The following is a 23,937-nucleotide window of genomic DNA, read 5'->3' on the forward strand; positions in this document are numbered from 1 at the left end:
CCACTACATCACCGCCTTCGAGTTGACCAAACAATCCTCCACTTGCAACGTGCACCTCCCCGGTCCTGCTTTATTCGACTTCGCTTCTGTTCCTCTATTTTTGCTTTCTCAATATTCTCTTAGAAGCAGTTTTCATTTTCCATATCGCCAGCCATGGCAAGCCCAACGACCGGCTACTCGTGCGCAACCCCCTGTCCCCTCCACTCCGATGCGGTCTGGCTAATCTCCGTGTGTGCAGCATAAACGTCAATGACCCTAGCTTGATTTCGCTGGTCAACAAGCTCCAAGATGTCTTCTCCACAGTTGGAGTGAGTATACTAGCTCGAAACTCACAGGTCAATTGTGATTCGAAGGTAATCCATGCACTAATACCGCTGCTCGCTTTAGGTGCACAACCCAATCGATTTGCCCCAAATCGCCGTCGTCGGATCACAGTCTAGTGGAAAGAGTTCCGTGTTAGAGAACATTGTGGGCCGGGATTTGTACGTGGATTGCTCCTGGGGGCTTGCGCGGCCCCTGTCCGCACCTCTCGTGGCGGGGCATGCGTGGCGATTTCAACAATAATTGCTAACCCGGGACCTGCCCTGCAGCTTGCCTCGTGGCTCTGGAATCGTGACTCGGAGACCCCTTATCTTGCAACTTATCAACAAAAGTCCTACCTCGAACGGCGATGCCAAGTTGGAAACAACAGATAGCGAGTCCAACGTGAACGAGTATGGTGAATTCCTCCACCTCCCCGGAGAGAAGTTCTTCGATTTCAACAAGATTCGCGATGAGATTGTGCGCGAAACGGAAACTAAGGTCGGAAAGAACGCCGGAATTTCGCCCTCCCCTATCAACCTGCGCATCTACTCCCCCAACGTCCTGACCCTGACCCTTGTCGATTTGCCTGGCTTGACCAAGGTGCCCGTCGGAGATCAACCCAAGGATATCGAGCGTCAGATTCGTGATATGGTCCTTAAATATATCAGCAAGCCCAATGCGATCATCCTGGCTGTCACATCAGCTAATCAGGATCTTGCCAACTCGGATGGTCTGAAGCTGGCGCGTGAGGTGGACCCGGAGGGTCAGCGCACCATTGGTGTGTTGAGTAAGGTCGATTTGATGGACGAAGGAACCGATGTGGTGGATATTCTCGCTGGACGAATTATCCCCTTGCGCTTGGGCTATGTCCCAGTGGTCAACCGTGGCCAGCGTGACATTGAGAACAAGAAATTGATTGCATACGCTCTGGAGAACGAGAAGAACTTCTTCGAGAACCACAAGGCCTACCGTAATAAGGCTTCCTACTGCGGTACGCCGTATCTCGCACGCAAGCTGAACTTGGTATGCATTGAATCCAATCGTCTCGGAAACTATCGAACTAACGGACTACTGTTTGGTTTAGATCCTCATGATGCACATCAAGCAAACCCTACCCGATATCAAGGCCCGCATTTCCGCCTCTCTCCAAAAGTATACTGCTGAACTGAGTCAACTGGGTGACTCTATGCTCGGCAACAGCGCCAACATCATCCTGAACATCATCACTGAATTCAGCAACGAGTACCGTACAGTCTTGGAGGGAAATAACCAGGAACTGTCTAGCATCGAGCTTTCGGGTGGTGCCCGTATCTCCTTCGTGTTCCACGAACTCTACTCAAATGGTGTCAAGGCCGTTGATCCCTTCGACGTCGTGAAGGACATTGACATCCGCACCATTCTTTACAACTCGTCCGGTTCCTCACCAGCACTTTTCGTCGGCACCACCGCTTTCGAGTTGATTGTTAAGCAGCAAATCAGGCGTTTGGAAGAGCCCAGCTTGAAGTGTATCTCTCTGGTCTATGACGAGCTGGTGCGCATTCTGAGCCAGCTCTTGACCAAGCAGCTGTTCCGCCGTTACCCCATGCTCAAGGAGAAGTTCCACGCGGTTGTCATTGCCTTTTTCAAGAAGTGCATGGAGCCCACCAACAAGCTGGTCAGGGATTTGATCAACATGGAATCCACCTACGTGAACACCGGTCACCCCGATTTCTTGAACGGACACCGCGCTATGGCTCTCGTGAACGAGCGCCAGGCAGCCTCCAAGCCTACACAGGTCGACCCTAAAACCGGCAAGCCTCTTCCCTCCCGTGCCCAGAGCCCCTCGCTCGACACTAGTGCCGAGGCTTCCAATAACAGCGGGTTCTTCGGCAGCTTCTGGGCTTCCAAGAACAAGAAGAAGATGGCCCTCATGGAGGCTCCTCCCCCAACTCTCAAGGCTTCAGCTACCCTGTCTGAGCGTGAGGCCACCGAAGTTGAGGTTATCAGTAAGTGGACCAGTCTCCATACAATCATTGCGGCACTTCGCTAACATCTAACCAGAACTCCTGATTACCTCCTACTTCAACATTGTGAAGCGCACAATGATCGACATGGTCCCCAAGGCTGTCATGTATACCCTCGTCCAGTATGTATCACCGAGGCCAACTTATCCCCCAGTTTTTGGCGTATACTAACCATGCTATCTTCCAGATTCACCAAGGATGAAATGCAACGCGAACTATTGGAGAACATGTACCGCACCAACGAGCTCGACGAGCTCCTCAAGGAGAGCGACTACACCACTCGCCGACGAAAGGAATGCCAACAGATGGTGGAGAGCCTCGGCCGCGCCAGTGAAATCGTCAGCCAAGTCCAGTGAAGAAAGACTAGTGAGGTCGCCAGGCCATTTGTTCATGGAAAAATCACCCCCATTGACCGACTGTATGATTGAGCTATCGCGTTTCACGGAGTTCTCGCATTTTGTGATTTTTGCACTCCGAATCTCTTGACTATACTCCGTACTTGCTTTGGTCCATTCCTTGGTTAGCGACTTCAGTTGTTGGTCTTGTTTAGATGTTGATCTCGGTGGTTCGGCTTCGGGTTTTGTTCAATTTTCGGGTTCACGTCTTGGTGATTTGATGGCTTTGATAAGAAGGGAGGAGTTTGCGCTTCCTGCCTTTTCTCTTTTTCTTTTGTTTCCCTTTCCCCAATTTGAGAGCTCTATACCGTTTTCCTTTCTCATTGCTTGGTCTGTTGTCTGTTCACGGACTGCTTGCCTTGGACGCCTGGATGATTGTATCAATTGATGACTCTGTTTCTGTTTTATGACTTAGCTTAGAATCCAGATTTTCATATTTCGATACCTTCCCTAGTCCTTTGGTGTAGTGTAAGTGGGAAACAGACTTGACTACAGGTAATGTTGTCAAGTCTTTGGGGTTCCCTACATGAATGTAACTAGGTAGCTTTGGCAATGCCATTTAATCATTCAGCCTCCAATGCAGGGTCAGTATTCCAATTGCCCATTTGGTCAATTTTAGATACCTCCTCTGTAGAATTTGATGTCAAGAGTTCAGATAATAGGAATATCATTGCATTGGACATAAGCCCAATGCAACCAGATGATATTAGCCAATACGATCGAAGTCAAGCCCAGCCTCATCGCCCGCAATCTATGGACTACAGTGAGAAAAGGGAGTTGGTGATGAAGTCCTCAATTTTGACGTTGGACTACCCGGGATTCAACCCGCAGATGGTCTGAAGAATACATGAAAGCTGGGGAATTCATCCAGCAGAAACAAAACAAGAAGCCCACTCCTCCAAAGCACAATCAGCGAATAAGTCGTTTCTGTCACTCACATGGATCTTGATGTTGTCCACGGAAGCAAAGTTGAGAGCTGAGATGTGAAGACGTAGCAGAGTCGATGCAAATTGCGAGTGCTGATTGGAAACAAAAGCGACACCTCAAATCCCCAAATGCTTCCCAAGATACCAACACAAAGTTTCATTTGTAGATTCCCATATCCATCCTTCCAAGCCAGGTTCCAGTTTCCAGGTTGTGGCGCTGTGAGCTGCCGGAGTCGTTGTGAAGTCCATGCTGGACCAAAGTAGATGGTCGTGTCATTTGGATGATATTATTCCATTCCATGATTCCATGACCAGCTGCCAAGGCCTCTCTTCAGAGCTAATGGTTGATGCGATGAGGCTTGAGATCCTTGCCATTCCTTTTTGTTTTGTTTTTGTTTTGTTTTGTGATCTTGTGGTCTTGTGATCTTGTGGTTGAGGCTGTCATGCTGAAGCGTCCCTGTTCAAATGATATGGTAGGTTTCGCCAGTAGCGAAGAGTGTTGTGATCAGGGCGCAACCAGAGTGTGACGTGGCAGAGTGTCGTTTTGGATCTTTGAATTGAGCCTTGGAGGCATGTCAGCGTCATTGTCTTCACAGAAGAATGTTTTGGAAACTTACCATATTTATAACAGAGCAGCCGATAATTTTGTCGTGGAGTGACCATTCTGTGTGGATCAAGTAATGGAAAGCATAAAGGCAATCGTGTGCGGGTTGTGGAAGATCCTCAAAGTTGTCACAAAAGTTGATCGTAAGTAGAAGTTAGGTAGAAGAGCTCGATGATTGATGCCCGGTTGTTCAGTTTCCCATCCCAGTCCAGTGGGAGGTGCTCAGCAATAGTGTCGATGGGGTATGGTGCAATGTCGACGGAGGTGAAAAGTGCTGAATGTTCATATCTCAGTCAAAGTGTGGTCGTTGGTGGCGATGATGTGATTTTCGATTTTGGAATTTGATGCGTCTCAAAACAGGAAGCGATCGTTGGTATTGATGTGGTAGTCTGCCATGTAGGAACTTGATGCGAAAGAAAGCAGGTGATCGCTGGGACCGATGTCGTGGGGTCCGGTGTTGGGATTTGATGTGACCCAAAGCAGGAGATAATGAGATCGATGGGTGTTGAATCCTGCTGAGACAGAGACGTGACTGGATGATATGTGCTGCCATATTCGTACCGCAATGCCCCGGGGCCACACACCTGTTCAGTTCCCAACGATGCCAGCACCGATAGACCGCAGTCAACCCCTGTCCGTATAAGTGGCGCAGATGAATCTGGGAACAGGGTTCATCGCCTGATCATACAACGCAGACACGCCGCCTATTGGTGACGCGAAGTATGGTGTCAGGGAGTCTTATTCCGCAGCTCATACTGGGCCTGGGGTGACACCAGGGGGACTGAGAACAGGGTTCATCGCCTGATCATACAACGCAGACACACCGCCTGTTGGTGACGCGAAGTATGGTGTCAGAGAGTCTTATTCTGCAATCCCACCTAAGTGTCCGGACAGTTTGCTTAGAGCGGATGAATCTGGGAACAGGGTTCTTCATCTGATCATACAACGCAGACACGCCGCCTATTGGTGACGCGAAGTATGGTGTCAGAGAGTCTTATTCCGCAAGCTCATGCTGTGCTCCAGCGCACACCAGGTGGATCTGGGAACAGGGTTCATCGCCTGATCATACAACACAAACACGCCGCCTATTGGTGCCGCGAAGTATGGTGTCAGGGAGTCTTATTCCGCAGTCCAGCCATTGGTGTCGGGGACGTTGGTTCTCGGCGTTGTCAAGCGATGGAGTCTGGCGAGGCACGGGTCGGAGTACCGCAGCATGTCGATGGGTTTCCACGCTGGACTGGGCGGGGGGATGCAATGACGGGAGGGGATCTCGTTTTCGAGGTGGAAGTTGGATTGAAATGTCGACGTGAGCAGAAGGTCGTTGTGATAGAATCGGTCAGAATGCTCGAGGGTCTTGTAGTGGCTATTGAAGGAGAGTATCAGCACTGGCAAAGAAGAAGAAAATGGGATAAACAGACAGTTCAGTCATATGCATCCCACTGGGTTGAGGATGAATCTTGAGCTCTTTTGGCTGGGTCATGGTGGAATTGGAACGTGTCGAAAAACAGAGGCAGTGAATCTGGCACTGGACTGTGATCATGGTCAGATTCAAAGCTCAAGGAAGGTTGGTTTGATCTCACCAAGTCTTGTTGTTTGGCAAATATTGAAATCCTTTTCCTATCCCTTTTCCTCGATCGTGTGCTTCCATCCAGTCGAAGAACCCATTCCATTCCATCTTTTTTGCTTTTATCTTTCTCTCGTTTTGTTTTTGCTTTGTTTTGTTTTTTTTGGTGAATCGTGGTGATGTGATTGTTCCTCCTCCTTTTCCTCCTGTTTTCCTTGTGTTTTTCTTTTTCTTTTTCTTTTGTTCTGGTTGGTCTTGGCTAAGCGTAGAGAGATCAATGTTTTTGTCGTTTCAGGTTCGATGGTTGTGTGTTGCAATGACCTGGGATGCTCATGTTGAGGCAGTCACCAGGGTGGTGTTTTGAAGGTCGTTGATAGGGGGTTCCAATGCAGAATGGTGTGTGGTGAGAAAGGCAAACCCTACAATTCGCCTGGAGCTGGATACATCGGATGGCAGCATGTAAGAAATTCCTGGACTTGGGGGTAGTGGTTGACATGAGACCTGAGGCTGATATTTGAACACCGGCTCAGTTGACTGTCACAGAAACATGTTATCAACTCCAGTCATGAAGAAGATAAGGTGTGAGAAATAGATGTTTTGAGGTCATGGATTATGACTGCGAATACAACGGGATGTCGTTGGTATTGAACAGCCCTGTGGAAGGCCCAAAGACCATCGATGTGATTGTTTAGTGGTATGAAGACGGTGGCAAACTGACGTAAAATAAGGTCGGTGGTAGACCAAGTGCAAGACGGCTTGAGAAGCATGTCTGTGACACAAGACAACAAGATGTCCCTGTATCAGCCAATGTACTGTCCAGGTGATGAGCGAAATCAGAGACAATTGTTGGGGACGTGATATCTTACCTGGTTTTGAGGTTGCAAGCTGCCGAGGCAAAGGACGCCCCATGAAGCAGGGGGAAAGATTTCATTGAGTAGGCGGGAAGAAATCTGTTTTCACTGTGTGATGGTCAGGTACAATCAAGATAAGAAGAATAACCAAAAACAGCGGATAGAAACAACTTACATTTCCCGTCCGTCTTATGGATCATGCAGAAGGTATGTAGTGGAAAGATTTCCAATGGACGGAACAGATGAAGGCAAGATTTTGCTATGTGGTATGGTCAGATTCGTGTTATAAAGGGCCTGGGGTATGACCAAGGAAAACAGTGCAACATGAAGACATGAGGCATGATGTGAGTGAGTGGAGACATTACGTGGCAAGGCAATGAAGACACAAGACATGGGGGGAGGGAAGACATGAGAAATGGGAGAAGGACAGTGAAGAATGGGAGTGATGAAAGACAAAAGAGATGACACAATGTTGATGGGGATAGCAGGTGGTGACAGGTGATGGATGGACTGACCAGAATGGACGTGATGGGTCACATGAATATTGACATGACAGAAGTGACATATCTTGGAGAGACACCTGTAGTTGGTAGACAGGAAGGCTGACAATCTTCATCTTCAATAGGGGGTAGAGGCATTGAGTTAAGAAGTGATGAGGACCAATGATGGTGATGAAATGTATCATTTGGTGATGGAAACCCGATGAAAGATGGCAGTCGATGAAGATGATGGATGGAACAGATGGGGAGATGAAGAAGGAAGAAAGAAAGAAGAAGAAACTGGGGGGAAAGAGGGTTTTTATAGGCCTCCAAAAAGGTGGGTTGCCCTTTTAGGAAGGCGCGATCCCACGCTGTATGCTGTCACATCAGGTGGTTTCCGTTCCTTCCTTTTCTGTCCAGATTCCAAGCATTAAGGCTCGCCTCCACGATGAATGCAAGATTACGGTCTGCATAGTGACGATCCTATACAGAGTAGACAGAGTAGACATGAAAGGTTTTAGGTATCAAAACAGCATCGGAGACCAGCTTAACCTGGAACTGGAAGTTATTTGCCATCATCCCTATCATGTCTATTTCATAGCTAGTTTCACCGATGAAGTCTTGCACATATCCAAGCAAAACTTGAGGCTAAGCCATATGTACTGCGGCCTGGACACCTCGCTTACTTCATACTTGAGAAGACAGCCCTGGATGCATTGAGTTGATGAGTTTGAATACCTACCTAGATACTTACTGCACCACAGTCAAGGAAGCCAAGAAGCGTTAGGAGAGCTCGCATCCACCGTTCGACTGCGACTCCCACTGTCGAACTCGAGACACTGTGCCTACGTAGCGTTGCCTCTCATTGCAGGTTTTTGGCGTGAACCATTCAGAGATCACACTACCTCAGCTTGTATATACATGTAGACAGAATCGTAGCTTGCTCTATGGATTTGGCCCTTTGCCGATCAAGCCTCGACCTATGTCTTTCTCCTCTTACATACATATAGCTATTTCGGTACTCGCTCGCGCCAGGCTATACATCCATCAGGAACACTTGCTATTGCTACCTCGCTGTAATTATAGAGGCAAACCATGACACAGGCACGAACTAAGGTTAAATAACGCTTCCATGCAGAATCCTGTCGGTGGGGTTTAAGGGTTCTCCGAGATGTATAGAAGCTATAGACAACACAGTACATGAAGCATCTGTATACATAGTACATTGCGATTTATATCATAAGAAAAAGAAGCGATCGCTTGCCTATGGATCCAACCTTTGAAATGCATGGTATGAAAGCAGGGGAGATAGAAACTATATTTCTAATTTCATCCATTGACGCAGACTGGTCGTTGGAGTTAAGCTTTTCTGGGCTAAACTCAGGTTGGTATAGCGCATCTGTCCGACATAGCTGACCCACATATGGCCACAGGTCCCCAGGTGTCGCCAGCGCCCTTGCTGTGCATCCGAGATCGTTTTCGTCCACCTTGAGAATATTTCTGGACTCGAGGTATCCAATGGTTTGTGTTGAGCCGACACTAATAGTTGGTAGCATTGTCCTGGCGTTTGTGAAGTTGAAAATATTTTCGTTTTCCTGCAGCGACTGCAGCGAGATAGTAAGGATACAATGCGAACTTGGGGACGTACGGTGAGCTGCACGCCTTGTTAATCTCAGAATATGCGGTGAATGGTATTTTGGTCGACTGGTTCGGCGTAACACTGTGGTCGTGTGCAGGTCTACCCCACCCATGGGAGCTCTCGTTACCCGTGTGGTATGTGCGAGCAGCGGGGTCGAGTTGATACCAATTTTGGATGACACCGAGTCAAATGAAGGAGTACAACGGGAGTCGGTTGTGATGGTACAGGGTGTCCCGTGTCGTGGAGTCTTGGAAACTTTAGTAGACTGCCTACCAGAATGTAGCACGATGTAGACACAGGAGCCGATATGGTGGTAGACCACAAAGCTGCCAGTCTCCTGGTCCAGCCCATGAAAATACGAAGCTAGTGAGGAAAGACCTGATGGGAAATGGTAGACTGGATAAGGCCTTGAAGGGTGATATTGTGGAAGACTATCTAGGCTATTGAGAGATACAAACCAGGTACTGAGTACATGTGTAGCTATAGCTCATCATTTCAAACGAACAAACGGTTGGAAGACATGCTGGAAGTACAACAAGGGTAAACCCTTACATATAGATAGCTATATCTAGACTGACAGAGAAATATAGTCAGAATCCAAGTAGAAGCTATGGAGAGACCCTGATCAAAAACAGCGTCCTGAGGACTCGGCCTCTCTGTCTTCAAATGCTTGCTGATGACATACTCAGAAAAGTACTACAGTTCCTAGGTGTAAAGAATGTAAAATATTCCGATCGGATCTATGGCAAACAGACGGTAGAAAATATATAATTCCAATATTTGAAGGAGATACTCCGACACAAAAGAAACGAGTATGATTGACCCATTTCTACAACTTCCTTGTATGGCGATAGACATAATGCCAATCCTCCTTCTTGAGATCCTGACGAACCTTATAATTCCTCTCCGCTGTCTCAATCACTGCCATATCCAAGTCCGCAATGATAAGACCCTCTTCGGTCCCCATCTTGGCGATCGGTCCCACGACAGGAAGTGAGATTTGCGACAAGCCCAGGAAATCCTTCGACGGTCCAGCAGCATTGGCAAAGACAACACCACAGGTATTCTCGAAGCAGCGGGATGTAATGGTCGACTGCAGAAACAAGGCCTCACAGTCGGGGTTATACGCGCGGGCTGCGGGGGAGGCATCATGTGGTGTCCCTGTCAATAATGCCAGTTAGACTAGATAACACATACACATGCAGAGCACGGAAGGTGGAACATACAGTACGTAGGAATGATTACAATCTGAGCGCCATCGGCGATCAACTCTCGGAATGCCTCGGGGAATGCCAGATCCCAGCAGATCAACATCCCCACCCGGCCGATCGGAGTGTCGATTGCCACATGGCGCTCCAGGCCTGAGGAGGTTAGGTGAGGTCTTTCTGTGTGCCAAATATTCTTTTTGCGGTAGGAGCCAAGGATAGCGCCGTCTTGCGAGATAAAGTATGCCGTATTGTAGAACAGTGGTGTTTGGTTGGGATGTGAAAAAGTTTCAATGACGGTACCTGGGACAATGCAGACTCCCAGTTCTTTGGCCAGGGCTTGATAGTTTGCTATGTATTTGGGGGATTCGTCGGCTTGGGTAGCCCATAGTGGGTTTCCGGGGACCATGCCATTGAGATGATATCTGTTTGTTCAAGATCAGCAAGTGTTTTCTTTATTCTGGATATGTAGTATGTGCTTTATGCAGGAGAGGGTATTTGATGATATATTTCTTACTCGGGGAGAACTGTTGAGAACCATGCCTGAGGCAGGATTCTCTCATCCGCAGGATTATCAACGCTACGCCCTTTTTGTCTTTTCTGCCGAAAAGCCCACCTTTAGGGGCCAAATTGAGGACTCCGATCCTCGGCACACAAAGGGGCATAAATAGCAGGAAAAGGCAGATATTACCTAGATCTTCAGACAATTCAATACTTCCATGAGAGATCCTATTCCTAGTATCATTTGAACCCATTGTTGAACCCTACATGCTGTATCATACCTCTGTATCTTCAACAAGAACAACTAGTTCAGCGTGTCGGGCGGCGGCCTCTCGGATGTAGTCGCATGCTTTGGAATAATTATATTCAATATCGAGTTCCTAGAATGGTGTGAGTCACTCCAATTCCAAGATATTTGCCCATTCTCTACAATTTGAAGCCTGGAGACCGCTAATACCGAAAGACTCACCTTGATCTGCCATTGAATGACGGCAATGCGACGAGTCGAGGCCATGATGTGTCAACAACACAAGCAAGAGATTATGAATCCTGAGTAGAAAGCTGGGGTGGAAAAGAAGAAGGAAATCACTTGAATCAATCACTGGCGCACTTTGTTAACCAGTTACCCCAACATGGATTTGGAGAACGTGGGGTCAGTGGCTCCTACCAAAGCTCCAGGGCTGATTGAATTTGACAATGAAAAATCAGAGCCACTTTATTCCTGCTAACTCGTGGGATCAGCTTTGTCGTTCGACTTGAATTTAGATAGTAGAAAAGACAAAAAACACGATATCCGAAAGAAAACCACGCTATAAGACATTGAAAATGACGTCAGTGGGAGAGACTATATGGATACATACACCTTAGGTATGATGTATGTAGGTAGGTACCTGCTAGAGTTCCGACTCCATGGCCTCAAAAGTGATCCCAAATATGAATTCAAGATTATGACCCAGTACACATGCAAGAAGAAACGGAATAAGGATTTGCCCACACTCAACACACTGTCGTAGCATAGGTTACGAGGAACCACACCACTGACGGGGTTGAAATGCTAGAAAAGAGACTCTAAACTCGCGTAATTTTCCATCCCGCATGTAGGCTCTTGGTCATTCCCATCAGTGCTCCCAATTAGAGAACTGGTAGACTGAGAAAGGCAGAACGAAGTCAAGTTACGGCAGAGATTTCCTGGGATTCCCAGATGAGGAGGTAGTCAGCCTGTCTTCCGGCTTTGGTCCATACAGAGACAAGAATGAATACTACCTTGGAAATGCGAGCCACGCTGGCAAATCAAGCTGTTCTTGCTATTTGTGCAATGTATCGGGTGTTTGTAGTTCCGACATTCTACGGAGGACCAATGGCGCCATAACAGGATGTGTGCCAGATGCGCTTCTCTGAGAGTCGTACGGAGTACATTTCTATCAAAAGAAGCGCCGAAAAGAGATGCTTTTCATGGCGAGGATGAGAGAGACCTAATTGACGTTAGTTGGCAAACCTACATTCGTACATCCAAGCGGGTTCAATTATAAACCGGACTACCAGATCTTGCATACTGCTTATCTGCCTTTCTGACCTGTCCGAGCGTTTGCCATAAGCACGGGCGCTCGCTTAGGCCCTTGGCACAGTATCGATTTAACGACTAATCAAGGGTTAAATTGGCTGTTAGTTGAGGATGATCAAATAGCGACCCCTAAGAACATGTCAGTATGCAAAGCACGGAGTATTCCGTACCACATCCGGAGTAGATACCTAGTCCTTTCGACGAAGTATAAAATATAGCGGGATGGGTATCCGTCGGGGAAGCGAGGCATAGGATGTCCGCTATGCTACCACCTTGGCAGCTGAGTGTGCCATCTTCCCTACGGAGTACGGAGTACTTCGTAGTAGGTTTTGGAATGGCCTGGCTATCCTCGGGGCATACTGTAGCATCTGGAAAAGATCATCCCTTCGGGCGAAGAATGTCGGGACGGCGTTGTTGGCCTATGCCCCCTTGTGTAGCACTTGGCTTTCTTGGGTGTCTTGGATTTAGCCCCCTCAGCAGTAAGAATGCAAGTCAGAAGGCGTGAGACACGTAAATAATTGACAAAAAGGCAATACGATGCCACTGCCAAGTATAGGGCGGCTGTCCTATCGATGCAAGATGCAACCAGCGGCCATAGACCAATCACAATCGGGGAGGAGTGATATTTCGGCAGCCCTAACAGCACAGGGGCAAGTCTAGGAACGGCCCACGACATAACCGGAATGAAAAGTGGGCCGATCTAGAACACCCTTTATTCGATACTAGGCAGCGACAATAGGGTTACCCAGGTAGGTAGATTACTCCGTACGGCGGTTTCAGGGCTATACGCCCAGTCACTCCGTACAGATCTCCAAACCGGCCCAGGTTAGTTTGAGGCAGCCCTGGAGCCACCGCCACTCCTGCAGCTCCCGGTTATACATAGCGGACCTTGGAAGTAAGTGCCGCCATCGTGCCAAGGCCCAATGACGACCCCCCGATTTGAATCCTTCCCAATAAAAGCTGGGCTAGAATGGGGGAGGCGGGGGGGTTGGAATCCACTGGAGCTCCAAATGAGTTCTGGTATCATCCACGGAGTACCTAGATACTCCGTACGGAGTACGGAGGACGGGGGAGATACTTCGTACACCAAGCACATAGTATCTACCATCGGGGCCATACCTAGGTACCTAGGTAGGTATCTCTTGCGTCCCAAGTTGGCCGGGTACCGCCCTCGAACTCGCTGAGCCAACGGCCGAGCGATCGACAGCCCACGTTTTCGGTGGCAGCGGACAATACGATACCGTATTGTCATCTTCCCGCATGCGTGATTTTCGGATTTTCCCATCGCAGCTTAGGTTTTATTTTTTTCCCTTTTGGAGGCTGTGATTCTAACTTTTCAGTTTCCATTCCTCTCATCTTAACCTCCTCTTGTCATGTCCCCAGTTACTTCTACGCACAATTGTGGCTCAATGCCACGCGGCTAAGAGCGGCCGTGGTCTCACCTGCACGAGTCAAAAGTCTCCGGTAGCGATCGACGGGACCACATGTACGTAGGCCGTGATAGTTAGACTCGAAAGCTAATAATCAGCAGGATTGAAAAATTCCCCTCCTTTCGAGAGCAATCGATCCCGACAATCTCTCCTCTGCGGCCAGTGCCAGTGGATTTCACTGCGCAACGACGGTCTGGCCGCACCCGTCGGTTCAACATGTTCTCGGCCTTCCTTCGCCGGGTGACATCCTTCAAAGAAAGGATCCCGTTTTTGAACGAACTACACCTCAATTTCATCTTTCTCCATTATGCGTACATTATCTCCTGGGCGATCATCGGTTCCATCATCGTTTACCCCGGGGGCAACATCGACTATATCGATGCTCTGTTCCAAGCAGCAGGCGCCGCTACACAAAGTGGATTGAATACCGTCGATATAAATGGCCTTTGGTTGTACCAACAAATTGTGCTGTATTTGATTACATGTCTGTGCACGCCGATCTTCATCCACAGCGCTTTGGTTTTCATCCGGCTATATTGGTTCGAGAAGCGCTTCCAACATGTCGTCCAGGACGCGCGGGCGATGCGACGTACCCGATCTCGCATGGAAACAGTAACCGAAGATGGAGACGAGGAGAATATCCACCGTGCGGAACTCGGAGTGAGCGGTCGGCCCATTGTGGTGATACGAGATGATTCGGGAGATGCTCGGGACGGACGATTGACAGAGCCGGGAAGCAAAGCCATCAATTCGGGGATGAACACTCCAGAAGCTCGGGGAAACAGTGTTGACTCTAGCTCCGAGGGAACAGATGCGGGCGCCGACTCTCGCTATGAACCTCGCTTTGGACTCGGTAGCTTGAAGGTGCCGACTCATTTGAACCCGGAACATCATATCGCGTTTTTGGAAAAGCAGCGGAAGAACAAAGGAGCTCTGCGGATCCCCAGTCCTCGGGAATATGACCGCGGTGGTGCTCCGGAGGCTCTAGAAGAAGATCTGGATCAGGAGGGTGAGCAGGCTCAACCTTCCAGTGACAATGACGATGAACACAGCAACGGTGCACCCCGTGAGGAGCTCGATCATGTCGGTCCCCTTGAAGGGCCACACATCACCATCAATGAGCCAGATATTTCAAGAACCCGTCCACGCGGTAGTACCTTCCCCCGTCTGGACACTCGGCCCACTTTCCGGGAGACCAAAGATGGCAACGAAACCACTACGCTTGCTCCTACTACCACGAAAAACACATTTAGAGGAGTTTTCCGATCCCTGACACAAGAGCGCGACCTCTCTACTCAACCATATCTCAGTTGGAATGCAACAGTGGCACGTAACTCCAACTTCGTCGATCTGACGGAGGAGCAGCGTAATGAGCTGGGCGGTATCGAATACCGCGCTCTCAAAACACTGGCTGTCGTTCTTATCACCTACTATGTCGGCTTTCATCTTATCGGTTTGGTCAGCATGGTTGGCTGGATTATGACCACAGACACATGGGGCGACATTGTCCGAGACGCTGGGGTTGGGCGGCCATGGTGGGGGATCTTTACCTCTGCCTCTGCCTTCAATGACTTGGGGTTCACCTTGACACCTGACTCAATGTACTCCTTCAAAAGAGCTGTTTTCCCTCTGCTGATGCTGTCCTTCTTGATCATCATCGGCAATACCGCCTTCCCGTGTATGCTGCGTCTAATGATCTGGGTTCTTTCGAAGTTCACACGCCAGGGTACTGCGCTATGGGAGGAGCTGAAGTTTCTTTTGGACCACCCTCGGCGATGCTTTACTCTACTGTTTCCTCGTAATGCCACTTGGTGGTTGTTTGCGATTCTTGTCGCGTTGAACGGCATTGATTTGATCTTCTTTGTTATCCTAGATGTGAGTTTCGATTGTCTCCCTTGAGACAGGATTCCCGCTGACCTTGATTTCCCAGCTCAATGATTCTGCTGTCACCGCATTACCTCCCGGTATCCGAGTGGTGGACGGCTTTTTCCAAGCTGCTGCGACACGAACAGCCGGATTTGGAATCATCAGTCTTTCTGAACTTCACCCCGCCATCCAAGTCTCCTACTTGATCATGATGTATATCTCAGTCTTCCCTATTGCCATTTCTGTGCGTCGAACCAATGTCTACGAGGAGAAGAGTCTGGGTATCTACGATGCCACCGACGAAGATCATGACGAGGAAACGAATGCCCCCTCCTATATCGGAGCGCATTTGCGACGCCAGCTGAGTTTTGATCTGTGGTATGTCTTTTTGGGTCTGTTTATCATCGCTATTGCGGAAGGATCGAGATTGCAGAATGTGACCGATTACTCCTTCCAGCTCTTCACCGTGCTGTTCGAAGTTGTCTCGGCCTATGGTACTGTGGGTCTGTCGTTTGGATACACCGATGTCAACACCTCCTTTTCTGGCCAGTTCAATGTGGTCTCCAAACTGGTGATCATTGCTATGCAACTTCGCGGTCGCCACCGTGGCCTGCCCTACGCACTGGACCGTGCTGTCCTTCTCCCTTCCGATGCACTCAACCGACACGAGGCTGAAGAGGGCGAACGCCGCATGCGCCGCCGTGCATCTAACCTGAGTGGTGGTGCGTCCTTTGGCCAATCACAATCGCGTACCTTATCTCAGGCGAGGAACGATGCCGGTCTGTCTTCGGGTCTGGAAACTCATGACTGGCAGGCACAGGCTTCTCCAAATGCAGAGTCTCTGGTGCATCGTTCTTCAACTATCCGATCCAATCGGTAGAAAATGGGTGGAATGTTTGCTTTTTTGTTGATACCTATAGAGGCTTGGCGTTCTACATACGAAGTACGGAGTATACACATCACGGATCGATTCTAATCACGTTATGCACATACATATCATATAATTTTGGACACATCGAATTTCTATCCTGCATTCGTCTTCTTTGTTCCCATAAATTGCGGCTGTGACGTCGGGGGTTCGACTGTCACATTCCTTGATTGGTAGTCGGGCTGAGCCTCCTCTTTGAGGTGACTGCTATAGATTCAGCTGTACCTCCAGTCGCTGACCTTGGGAGTTCGACACTGCAATCCGCATCTGCTAGCGTGCCTCTTCCTCTCTCCTCTATACGTTCACTTCAACCCTTCGCCGAAGTCATGCCTCTTCCTCTGTCTCTCAGTATGGCAATGAAATCTTGGATAAATCATTTACGCGGCAAATAAATGGCTACCAATTAATCGAAAATTCCAATCTCAGATTGATATTTGACGGAGCCTTGTCAACAGTACGGAGTACATACTACCTATGATGTAGGTAGTCGATCTAGAGACTTGTTTATTTATAGCGAGGTGAACCATGGGCGTGCAAGCGGGATGGATCGACGCCTTTCCACTTTGGAACACGGAAGGTGTCCATGACGGCGAAGTTGATAGTGTGTGTATATGATTACAAGGATATATTCTACGGGTTAAGCTCCAGCTCTCACACATTTCATCTTCATCCCACATCCCTATATACTATTGTTTTTTTTTGTTTTTGTTATCGTTTGAATCGTCAACTATGGACAACCACCAACTACCCCAACTCCCCCAAGACCAGTACAGCGGGGCATCTCGGCGTGTCTCCACCGAAACCAAAACCCCAATCGCGACTGCCAGCCAACCAGAAACAGACGCCACCACCAAATATCCCTGCTTCAACCCACGTGGTTGGTCCTTGCGCAAGCAGATCCTCGTCGGAGCCACTGTTATCCTTGCTCTCTTGGTTGTGATCGTGGTCCCAGTCGAGGTGATCCAAAACCGCTACCCGAACTATACACCCTTGCACTATCAGCTAGCCGACGAGTACTCCGGCCCGACATTCTTCGACCATTTCACCTACTTCACAGATGCAGACCCAACAAATGGCTTCGTCGTCTACGTCAATGAGCACGTCGCTGCAGATCTCAATCTCACGCATGCAAGCAACACCTCGGCCGTCCTGCGGGTAGATTCTACCACGCCCAATACTCTCTCCGGCCGGAACTCCGTACGCGTCGAGTCCAAAAAGACCTACGACACTGGCCTCTTTATCTTCGATATCATCCACACTCCCTTCGGCTGTGGAACATGGCCAGCCCTGTGGCTGACAGACCCAGACAACTGGCCGAATAATGGCGAGATCGACGTTCTCGAAACCACCAACGAAGGAACCCACGGGAATGAAATAACTATCCACACCACCGCGGGATGTAATATGGATGTCAAGCGCAAAGAAACCGGTCAAGCAGTATCTACGAACTGCCATAATGCCACGGCTGAGAACTCGGGCTGTGGTGTCATCGGAGGCGTGGATACTTACGGCCAGGCGATGAATAATCTCGGGGGAGGTGTTTATGCTCTTGAACTCCGCACCGAGGGAATCCGGGTGTGGTTCTTCCCTCGGGATTCTATTCCATCTGATATCACCAGTGAGAATCCTGACCCGAGTACCTGGGGTACTGCGCTTGCCGACTTCCCCAGTACAGACTGTGACATTGCGGCGCATTTTAGGAATCAGAGTATCATTGTTAATATTGATCTTTGTGGTGATCTTGCTGCCCAGCCACAGTTTTATGATACTTTGTATCATTGCCCGGCGAGTTGTACGAGTTTTGTGGCCCATAATCCCCACAGTTTTGTCGATGCCTATTGGGAGTTTAATAGCTTCAAGGTCTATCAAGCTGTCTAAAATTGGAGACATGGATGTTTTCTCTTATTTTGGATTTTATTTTTCTTTGCTATTTGGCTGCTCAAATGGACAGGTAGAAGTTTCCTGTCCGGATGCTATCTTGCTCCTAGAACACGTCCTTGTTCCTCCGGGGTTCGCTCCCTTTCCGTCGGACTGTTGCTCAAGGCAAACCTGTAATGAGATGTTTGTTAGCTAAATCCAGATCAAATCCAAATGGAGGTAACTGGTCTTTCTTTGTAGTTGACCTTTCTGTCTGTTCTTTTTGTCCCAGGATGTGGTGAATATCGAAAAAAACGATGGACTACTCCCCCCCCCCCCCCCCTGTAGGTAGGTAGCTTCCAGCAATAGCTTGTAACGAACTGCTTGGTTATATATATAAAAGTCCATATCAATACCGGACTTAGAATGAATCCATTCTGGTTGCTTCTTCGAGAGGAGCAGAATTTGGGGATATCTCCCTCTATACATTGTAGGTTTCCCTTTGTTGTAGACCTGGTGCCATCCGCTGTTGCGTTAGAACACAATGATTGCACATAGTGCCCATTATAATATCGGTTGTGAATTCAGATTGCTTGTTTGAAAGCTCGGCACAATAGTGATGTTGAGAAGGCTACCAAAGCTGCAAAGAGAAGAAGGAGAATATTAAAACTCTGGTTCTTTACTACATGCTAGTGGCCTTGATAGCCAGCCATAAAGCAAGCAACCCAACAAAGGGCTCAGTATCGACCTGAAAAGGCACGAGTAATCAGCTACAGAGAGGTGTCTCGACAATATTCATGCTAAAAGAAAACATAAGAACAAGAAAATTGGAATGGGTATCTCGAACCAAGATAAATCGTTCATAGTAAAAACGGGTATCCATGCTTCATTTTCAGAGAAAATGTCACGGAGGGCGTTGGAACGGATCCGAGTGGGTTCAGTTCTTCATAGCGCCGCAGTTTTGGAGTATGAGCCAGGAGCCCGAATGAAAGGAACCCTAAGGATGCTGATACAAGATCCCGCAAAAGAACAATAGATAACAATCATAATCATCGTGAAAATAACAGAGGAAAGGAAGCAACTACAGCTGTCGGAGCAAACTGCCATCTGCGAAGGGGTTTTCGGGGGACATATCCAGCAGCGGTCGTGTGGCATTACGATCACCCGTTGCAACGCCGTGTCCGGTGCGTGGATTGCGATGACTGGCTGTGCTGGCTGAATGCGCTAGCAGACTATGTGGAGTAAATTGATTGGGAAGTGCCGGGGCTCCTTCAGCGGAAATCGGAGAGGCGAGGTGGTTGTGGTTACGCACGCTGCGAGTGGTGTTCCGACGCTGAGGGGTATTATCCGCGGGGCGTCTCCAGGTAGTTGCCGATGGAATTGGGATTGCACCTTGGGTCAACTCAGGACCGGTGGCTCCGTCGATCAGTTGCATGCCTGGTTGCACTTTGACGCCGTGGCCCAGGCCCTTACGGCTATGTTGCGGCGGTTCGGCATAAACCGGGGTAAGATCGACAAGAGGCTTGTTCGGGTGGTTGAGAGATAGTGTTCGATTGAAAAGGCATGGGTCGGGTGCACGAGTCATAGTGTTGGTTCGGCTGCTGTGGTTTGAGTCATAGGCGGGCGAGGGTGCTGGTGCTCCGCTCATAAAGCCAAGGCCCGAGAAGGGCTCTTGTTGGGCTCTTTTCTCACGATCATCACGTTCTCGCATAGCAGTCTGTCGTTGGGTGTATGTTCGACCTAGAAGTCCAGTTGGCGAAAAGGTAGATCCATCGTCTTGCTCGGGAGGAATGGCCGAGATCAATGCTTCCCTGTCAGAAAAAGGTCCATCCAGATCGGTATCGAGCGTGAGAGTTAGAGGATAGGAGGATGGAGGGGGCGCGTGTCCACGGAGTGTCTTCTTCCTAGCGAAAAGCTCCTTGGAGCTTGTTGGCCTCTGTTGGTCAGAGCTTTCCTGGTTTGTAGACTCGCTTGAAGTTTGTTGCTCTATAAGAGGAGCTTCATTGTGCAGGCTCCTCGGTTGACCGGTTGATTTCTTCGTGCCAGAACGCTTCGGTAGTGTTTCAGTCTCTGGTTTCTTAGCCGCGCCCTTCTTATTCACAAGGTACCAACTTCTCCATTTCTGCACTGCTCGGTACCAGGTGTCTGCAACAGACTTGTCACTGGTCGAGAAAAAGTGAAGGAAGTTCTCTGTGGAAAGGAACATGGAGGATTTCTGCTGGCTTTTGATCGCGAAGCACAGCTTCTTAGGCGGCTTGATGTCTTTATTTAGAGTTCGAGCGTTGGGAAAGTAAATATCAAAATCAGAGATATGGCAAATGTTCGTTTGCTCCTTCGCATTCTCTTTCTTCGAGATCGTCACTTGTCCATCGGTACGCAAAGTGACATATCGCTTGTCCCACTTGCGAGGACGTTGGGAATAATAAATATGAACCGTCACTGGAGACAGTTCTCCAGTCGGGGCATGTGCAGCATCAAGCTGAGCCAGCGCTTCCACACTCGAGGGTGGAATAATGATGAAATGGTTCTCGGCGTCGTGCGACCAAGAATTCATGACCTCCCGAATAAACTCGTACCGCCGGAGCGGACGCTCTAGGCCGACTTGAGAGAACGATTCCATAAGAATAAACCTGTCGGCCTGGATGTCGCGGGACAAGTACTTAGAAGCATCTAACAGTAGGTCGTGGACTTGAGTCGACGGGGTAACAACAAGGTCGGTGGTATAATCCCCATATTTGACTAGGGCACGTCGCTCTCCGGCATTAACAGCACTGACAGGCGCATCAACTCCAGGTACCACGCCGGTTCCACCCACGCCGATGTATTTTGGAGCGGAGTCAGCTTTCTTGACATGGTCTTTGACCTTTGACAGTTTGACCTTCTGTAAGAAAGATTTGCGACTGCTGTCGTTTCCCGAGTGTGAACTGGGTGGAGGATCTGGAGCACGCTGTGACCTGGGTTGCCGTTGCGCTGACGGGGCCAACACCTGAGGCCGCCGGGGTTGTTGTGCCGACTGATCCTCTCCAGTCAATTGTTGCATTGCATTTTGTCGATGCGCCTCGCGCAGCGCTTCCTCCTTGTTCTGCTTTGCCACCTGGTGACTAGCTGCCGCTTGCTCGCTTGGTACCTGTTCACCCCGCGTCTCCGGCTGAGGTCGCGCGTGAGCCAATGTTGTGGGGATAGGAGGTACCCCGTTGCCATCTACCGGTGGTCGGTTGCGACGATATCGAGATCTACTTCTTGCGATCGAGGGATTCGGCTCGACGCTAGGCACTGGCGCAGGCGGTGGAGCCATTGCGACGTCTCCAGTAACCACACCTCGTGCGCCGCGATATCGAGAGAATTTCTGTACGGTTTGCACCGCTGTTGCACTGTTTGGATTCATGCTGGAGTTTCGGGTGAAAATCAGCCCCCGGGGGCCAAGGCGCGAGCGTTTCGAAAATTTTGGACTCAGGTTTCTTTCGCCAGGACGAGATTAGCGTCGCCTTCGAGACGGCAAATTTCCGCCAATTCCCCCAAAGCGGAGGTTGCAACCCTGTTACTATGCGACGTCGAACGGACTGGGAGAGGTGGAAATGAAACGCCAAATTCGGTGGAAATGAGGGAAAAAAAACCAAGATATGGGATTCGACCTCCAAAGAAGAAAGAATCCCCCTGGTCTCTCGCGATCAAACCGGCCTGTTCTCAATCATTAGCGGCCCGCACCGATCGTCAATTGGACCGGACTGGCCCGGGCGACATTTCCCTGGCGCCTCGCGCGTTTCCTTCGACAGATCATATATGGCATCGGAGATGCTGATCGAGTCTGGTTTGGGAGATTTGCTGTTCCATTGCAGTCGGATTCGCCCGCCATCCCTGGATACTGTGCGATCCAGACACCGGGGCATGAGGTATAGCATGTTGTATACCCCGTACCGTTCGTTGACGTTCTATGAAATGATAAGATCGACAGGTACTGCGTACTATTGGCACTATTGGATTGTTCCATGCGAAATATGATTCGACTGCTGGATCCTGATCGCCCCGGGTCCACAAGACGATCACATACCACCCCTAGGGTATACAGGGTGAAACGCTTGGATTGTGAACCCCAGTCGAAAAAGGAGGTGGAAATGCAGGGTCAAAATCTGAAATGATGATCGTAAGAGCAAGACTGAGTACAGAGTACTCCGTACGGAGACCTACATGTACTTTCAATGTCTATGTGATATAGACCATCGTCGCTACTACGCAGTACGGAGTACGGAGTACAGCCTTGTTAGCCTACTATACATACCTCTCCCTCTCACGATCAGGATGATCCTACGATCGATCTATTCCCCGGATTTTCAACGGTCGCCAACCCGAGAGGATGGTTCAGAGATGGGCCAAGTGGATATCGTGGAGCCATGCAAATGGTCTCCAACGTAGAATAGACGACGGTGATGCTTGTTTGCAATCTCACAACTACCAGTGCTCCGTGAATGGATTGAAATCTCTTTTTCACTTTTGATTGGATCCTCTATATTCCTTTTTTTTTCTTTTTTTGCGCGAATGTCGGGGTTTGAATCCAATTCATTTCCTATAAGCACCCAACTCTCGGCGCCTGCAGATCGTTAGCACAGCCCTACACAAAGGGGGTCCTAGTTATGGATTCTCCACATCACTTACCACCATGCAATGAAATCCATCGTCCGCACGTCAATCCCAAGCTCCGTCAGTGCCTTGGTAGACAGATGTGTATCATAAGGGCGCGCGACACCCGCATTGGGATCATTGCCTTGCTTATTGGCCACCATACCGGGAATAGCGACTCCAAGCACCTGAGCCAGCTTCTGGCAGATCTGATACTTGGTCATGCAGTCTTCGGAGGAGAATTGAAGGACGCGGGGGAAATCCTTGCGCTTCTCCTTCTCACGCAGGTACTTAATGACAATGTCGCGACACACACGCGCGACGTCCTCGGTATTAGTCGGGTAGCGCTGAGACCAGTCGTCCATCTTCACACCAGCGTTCTCATCGGTGGCCTTCTTGACCGAGTCAACCAGCGTGTTGATGGCACTTTCCGCGTTCGCCTTGGCGTGTCCGTACAGCACTGGTACACGCAAGACCACACCCAGACCCGCGCTCGTTGTCTCTAGCACGGCTTTCTCGCCGTCCAGTTTCAACTGCCCGTATAGATTCGGTGGTTTGGTCTCCGCATTGGCCTCGTAGGGTGCGTCACCTTCCGTGCCCGGGAAGACGTAATCGGTCGAGATGTAGATGAGGAAAGCACCGCGGGACTGGCATTCTTTGGCCAATGTGCGGGTAGCGTCAACATTGACCTTCCGGGCTTGCTCTGGGTTTTTGTCGCAGAGGTCTGGGGACTTGTTCGCGGCGCCTGTGAGCTGTTAGTCTATAGTGGGGGACTTCGCAAGGGCTTCGGAGCTTACAATGAATGACAATCTGAGGCCTGGTGGTAGTTTCAAGCCGATTAGTGTCTATCATCAAGGATTGCCCTGGTGTATACCTACTTTACTTCGTCAAAAAGCGTCTTAATATCTTCTTCCTTCTCCAGGTCGGCTTTCAAGATAGTTGGCGGGGCAGTACGAGAGAATCCCTGCCCAACGACCAACACGCCAGAGTGCTGGAAGGTACTGAAAACGGCACGGCCGAGAAGGCCGCTAGCTCCAGTCACCAGTACAGTCGATGTCATTTTTGAAGGATGTAGAGTGCAAGAGAAACGGGGATTTTTATTTTTTTTGAAGGCGCGGGGCCACTGTGACGTAACTGACTCCCGACTCCAGGCCTCCAGGGCTTCAGGGCTGCATGTGGAGATGAAGTCGAGTCGTATTGCGACCAATTCC

At 49.4% G+C, this 23,937-nt stretch overlaps 7 protein-coding genes across 7 annotated transcripts; 3 read left to right on the forward strand and 4 right to left on the reverse strand.

Moving 5' to 3' along the window:
• Positions 1-153: 153 nt before the first annotated feature.
• N7457_001884 (dynamin-like GTPase vpsA) lies at positions 154-2,662 on the forward strand (the record flags this gene model as incomplete). The annotated part of the gene is made up of 7 exons (XM_057172930.1): positions 154-179; positions 239-308; positions 388-482; positions 591-1,326; positions 1,388-2,288; positions 2,344-2,428; positions 2,494-2,662. The coding sequence occupies 7 exons, from the start codon at positions 154-156 to the stop codon at positions 2,660-2,662; spliced, it is 2,082 nt and encodes a 693-aa protein (XP_057036833.1).
• A 2,688-nt stretch (positions 2,663-5,350) lies between these two features.
• On the reverse strand, positions 5,351-5,711 carry N7457_001885 (uncharacterized protein; the record flags this gene model as incomplete). The annotated part of the gene is made up of 2 exons (XM_057172931.1): positions 5,351-5,594; positions 5,650-5,711. 2 exons carry the CDS (start codon positions 5,709-5,711, stop codon positions 5,351-5,353), a joined length of 306 nt encoding a protein of 101 aa, XP_057036834.1.
• A 3,882-nt stretch (positions 5,712-9,593) lies between these two features.
• On the reverse strand, positions 9,594-10,378 carry N7457_001886 (carbon-nitrogen hydrolase family protein; the record flags this gene model as incomplete). Its single annotated transcript, XM_057172932.1, has 2 exons — positions 9,594-9,925; positions 9,991-10,378. The coding sequence occupies 2 exons, from the start codon at positions 10,376-10,378 to the stop codon at positions 9,594-9,596; spliced, it is 720 nt and encodes a 239-aa protein (XP_057036835.1).
• Positions 10,379-13,563: 3,185 nt separating this feature from the next.
• Positions 13,564-16,207, forward strand: N7457_001887 (potassium ion transporter; the record flags this gene model as incomplete). Its single annotated transcript, XM_057172933.1, has 2 exons — positions 13,564-15,336; positions 15,392-16,207. Coding segments are annotated over 2 exons (2,589 nt in total), but the record flags the coding sequence as incomplete, so codon positions are not given.
• A 777-nt stretch (positions 16,208-16,984) lies between these two features.
• Positions 16,985-18,133, forward strand: N7457_001888 (glycoside hydrolase family 16 protein; the record flags this gene model as incomplete). Its single annotated transcript, XM_057172934.1, has 1 exon — positions 16,985-18,133. One exon carries the CDS (start codon positions 16,985-16,987, stop codon positions 18,131-18,133), a length of 1,149 nt encoding a protein of 382 aa, XP_057036837.1.
• Positions 18,134-19,193: 1,060 nt separating this feature from the next.
• Positions 19,194-21,497, reverse strand: N7457_001889 (uncharacterized protein; the record flags this gene model as incomplete). Its single annotated transcript, XM_057172935.1, has 1 exon — positions 19,194-21,497. One exon carries the CDS (start codon positions 21,495-21,497, stop codon positions 19,194-19,196), a length of 2,304 nt encoding a protein of 767 aa, XP_057036838.1.
• A 1,169-nt stretch (positions 21,498-22,666) lies between these two features.
• Positions 22,667-23,786, reverse strand: N7457_001890 (dTDP-4-dehydrorhamnose reductase family protein; the record flags this gene model as incomplete). Its single annotated transcript, XM_057172936.1, has 4 exons — positions 22,667-22,697; positions 22,763-23,471; positions 23,524-23,543; positions 23,605-23,786. The coding sequence occupies 4 exons, from the start codon at positions 23,784-23,786 to the stop codon at positions 22,667-22,669; spliced, it is 942 nt and encodes a 313-aa protein (XP_057036839.1).
• Positions 23,787-23,937: the final 151 nt, after the last annotated feature.

Source organism: Penicillium paradoxum (genome assembly GCF_028828445.1).
Source record: "Penicillium paradoxum strain IBT 22861 chromosome Unknown utg000002l_segment0_segment0, whole genome shotgun sequence".
NCBI classification, from domain to species: Eukaryota; Fungi; Ascomycota; class Eurotiomycetes; order Eurotiales; family Aspergillaceae; genus Penicillium; species Penicillium paradoxum.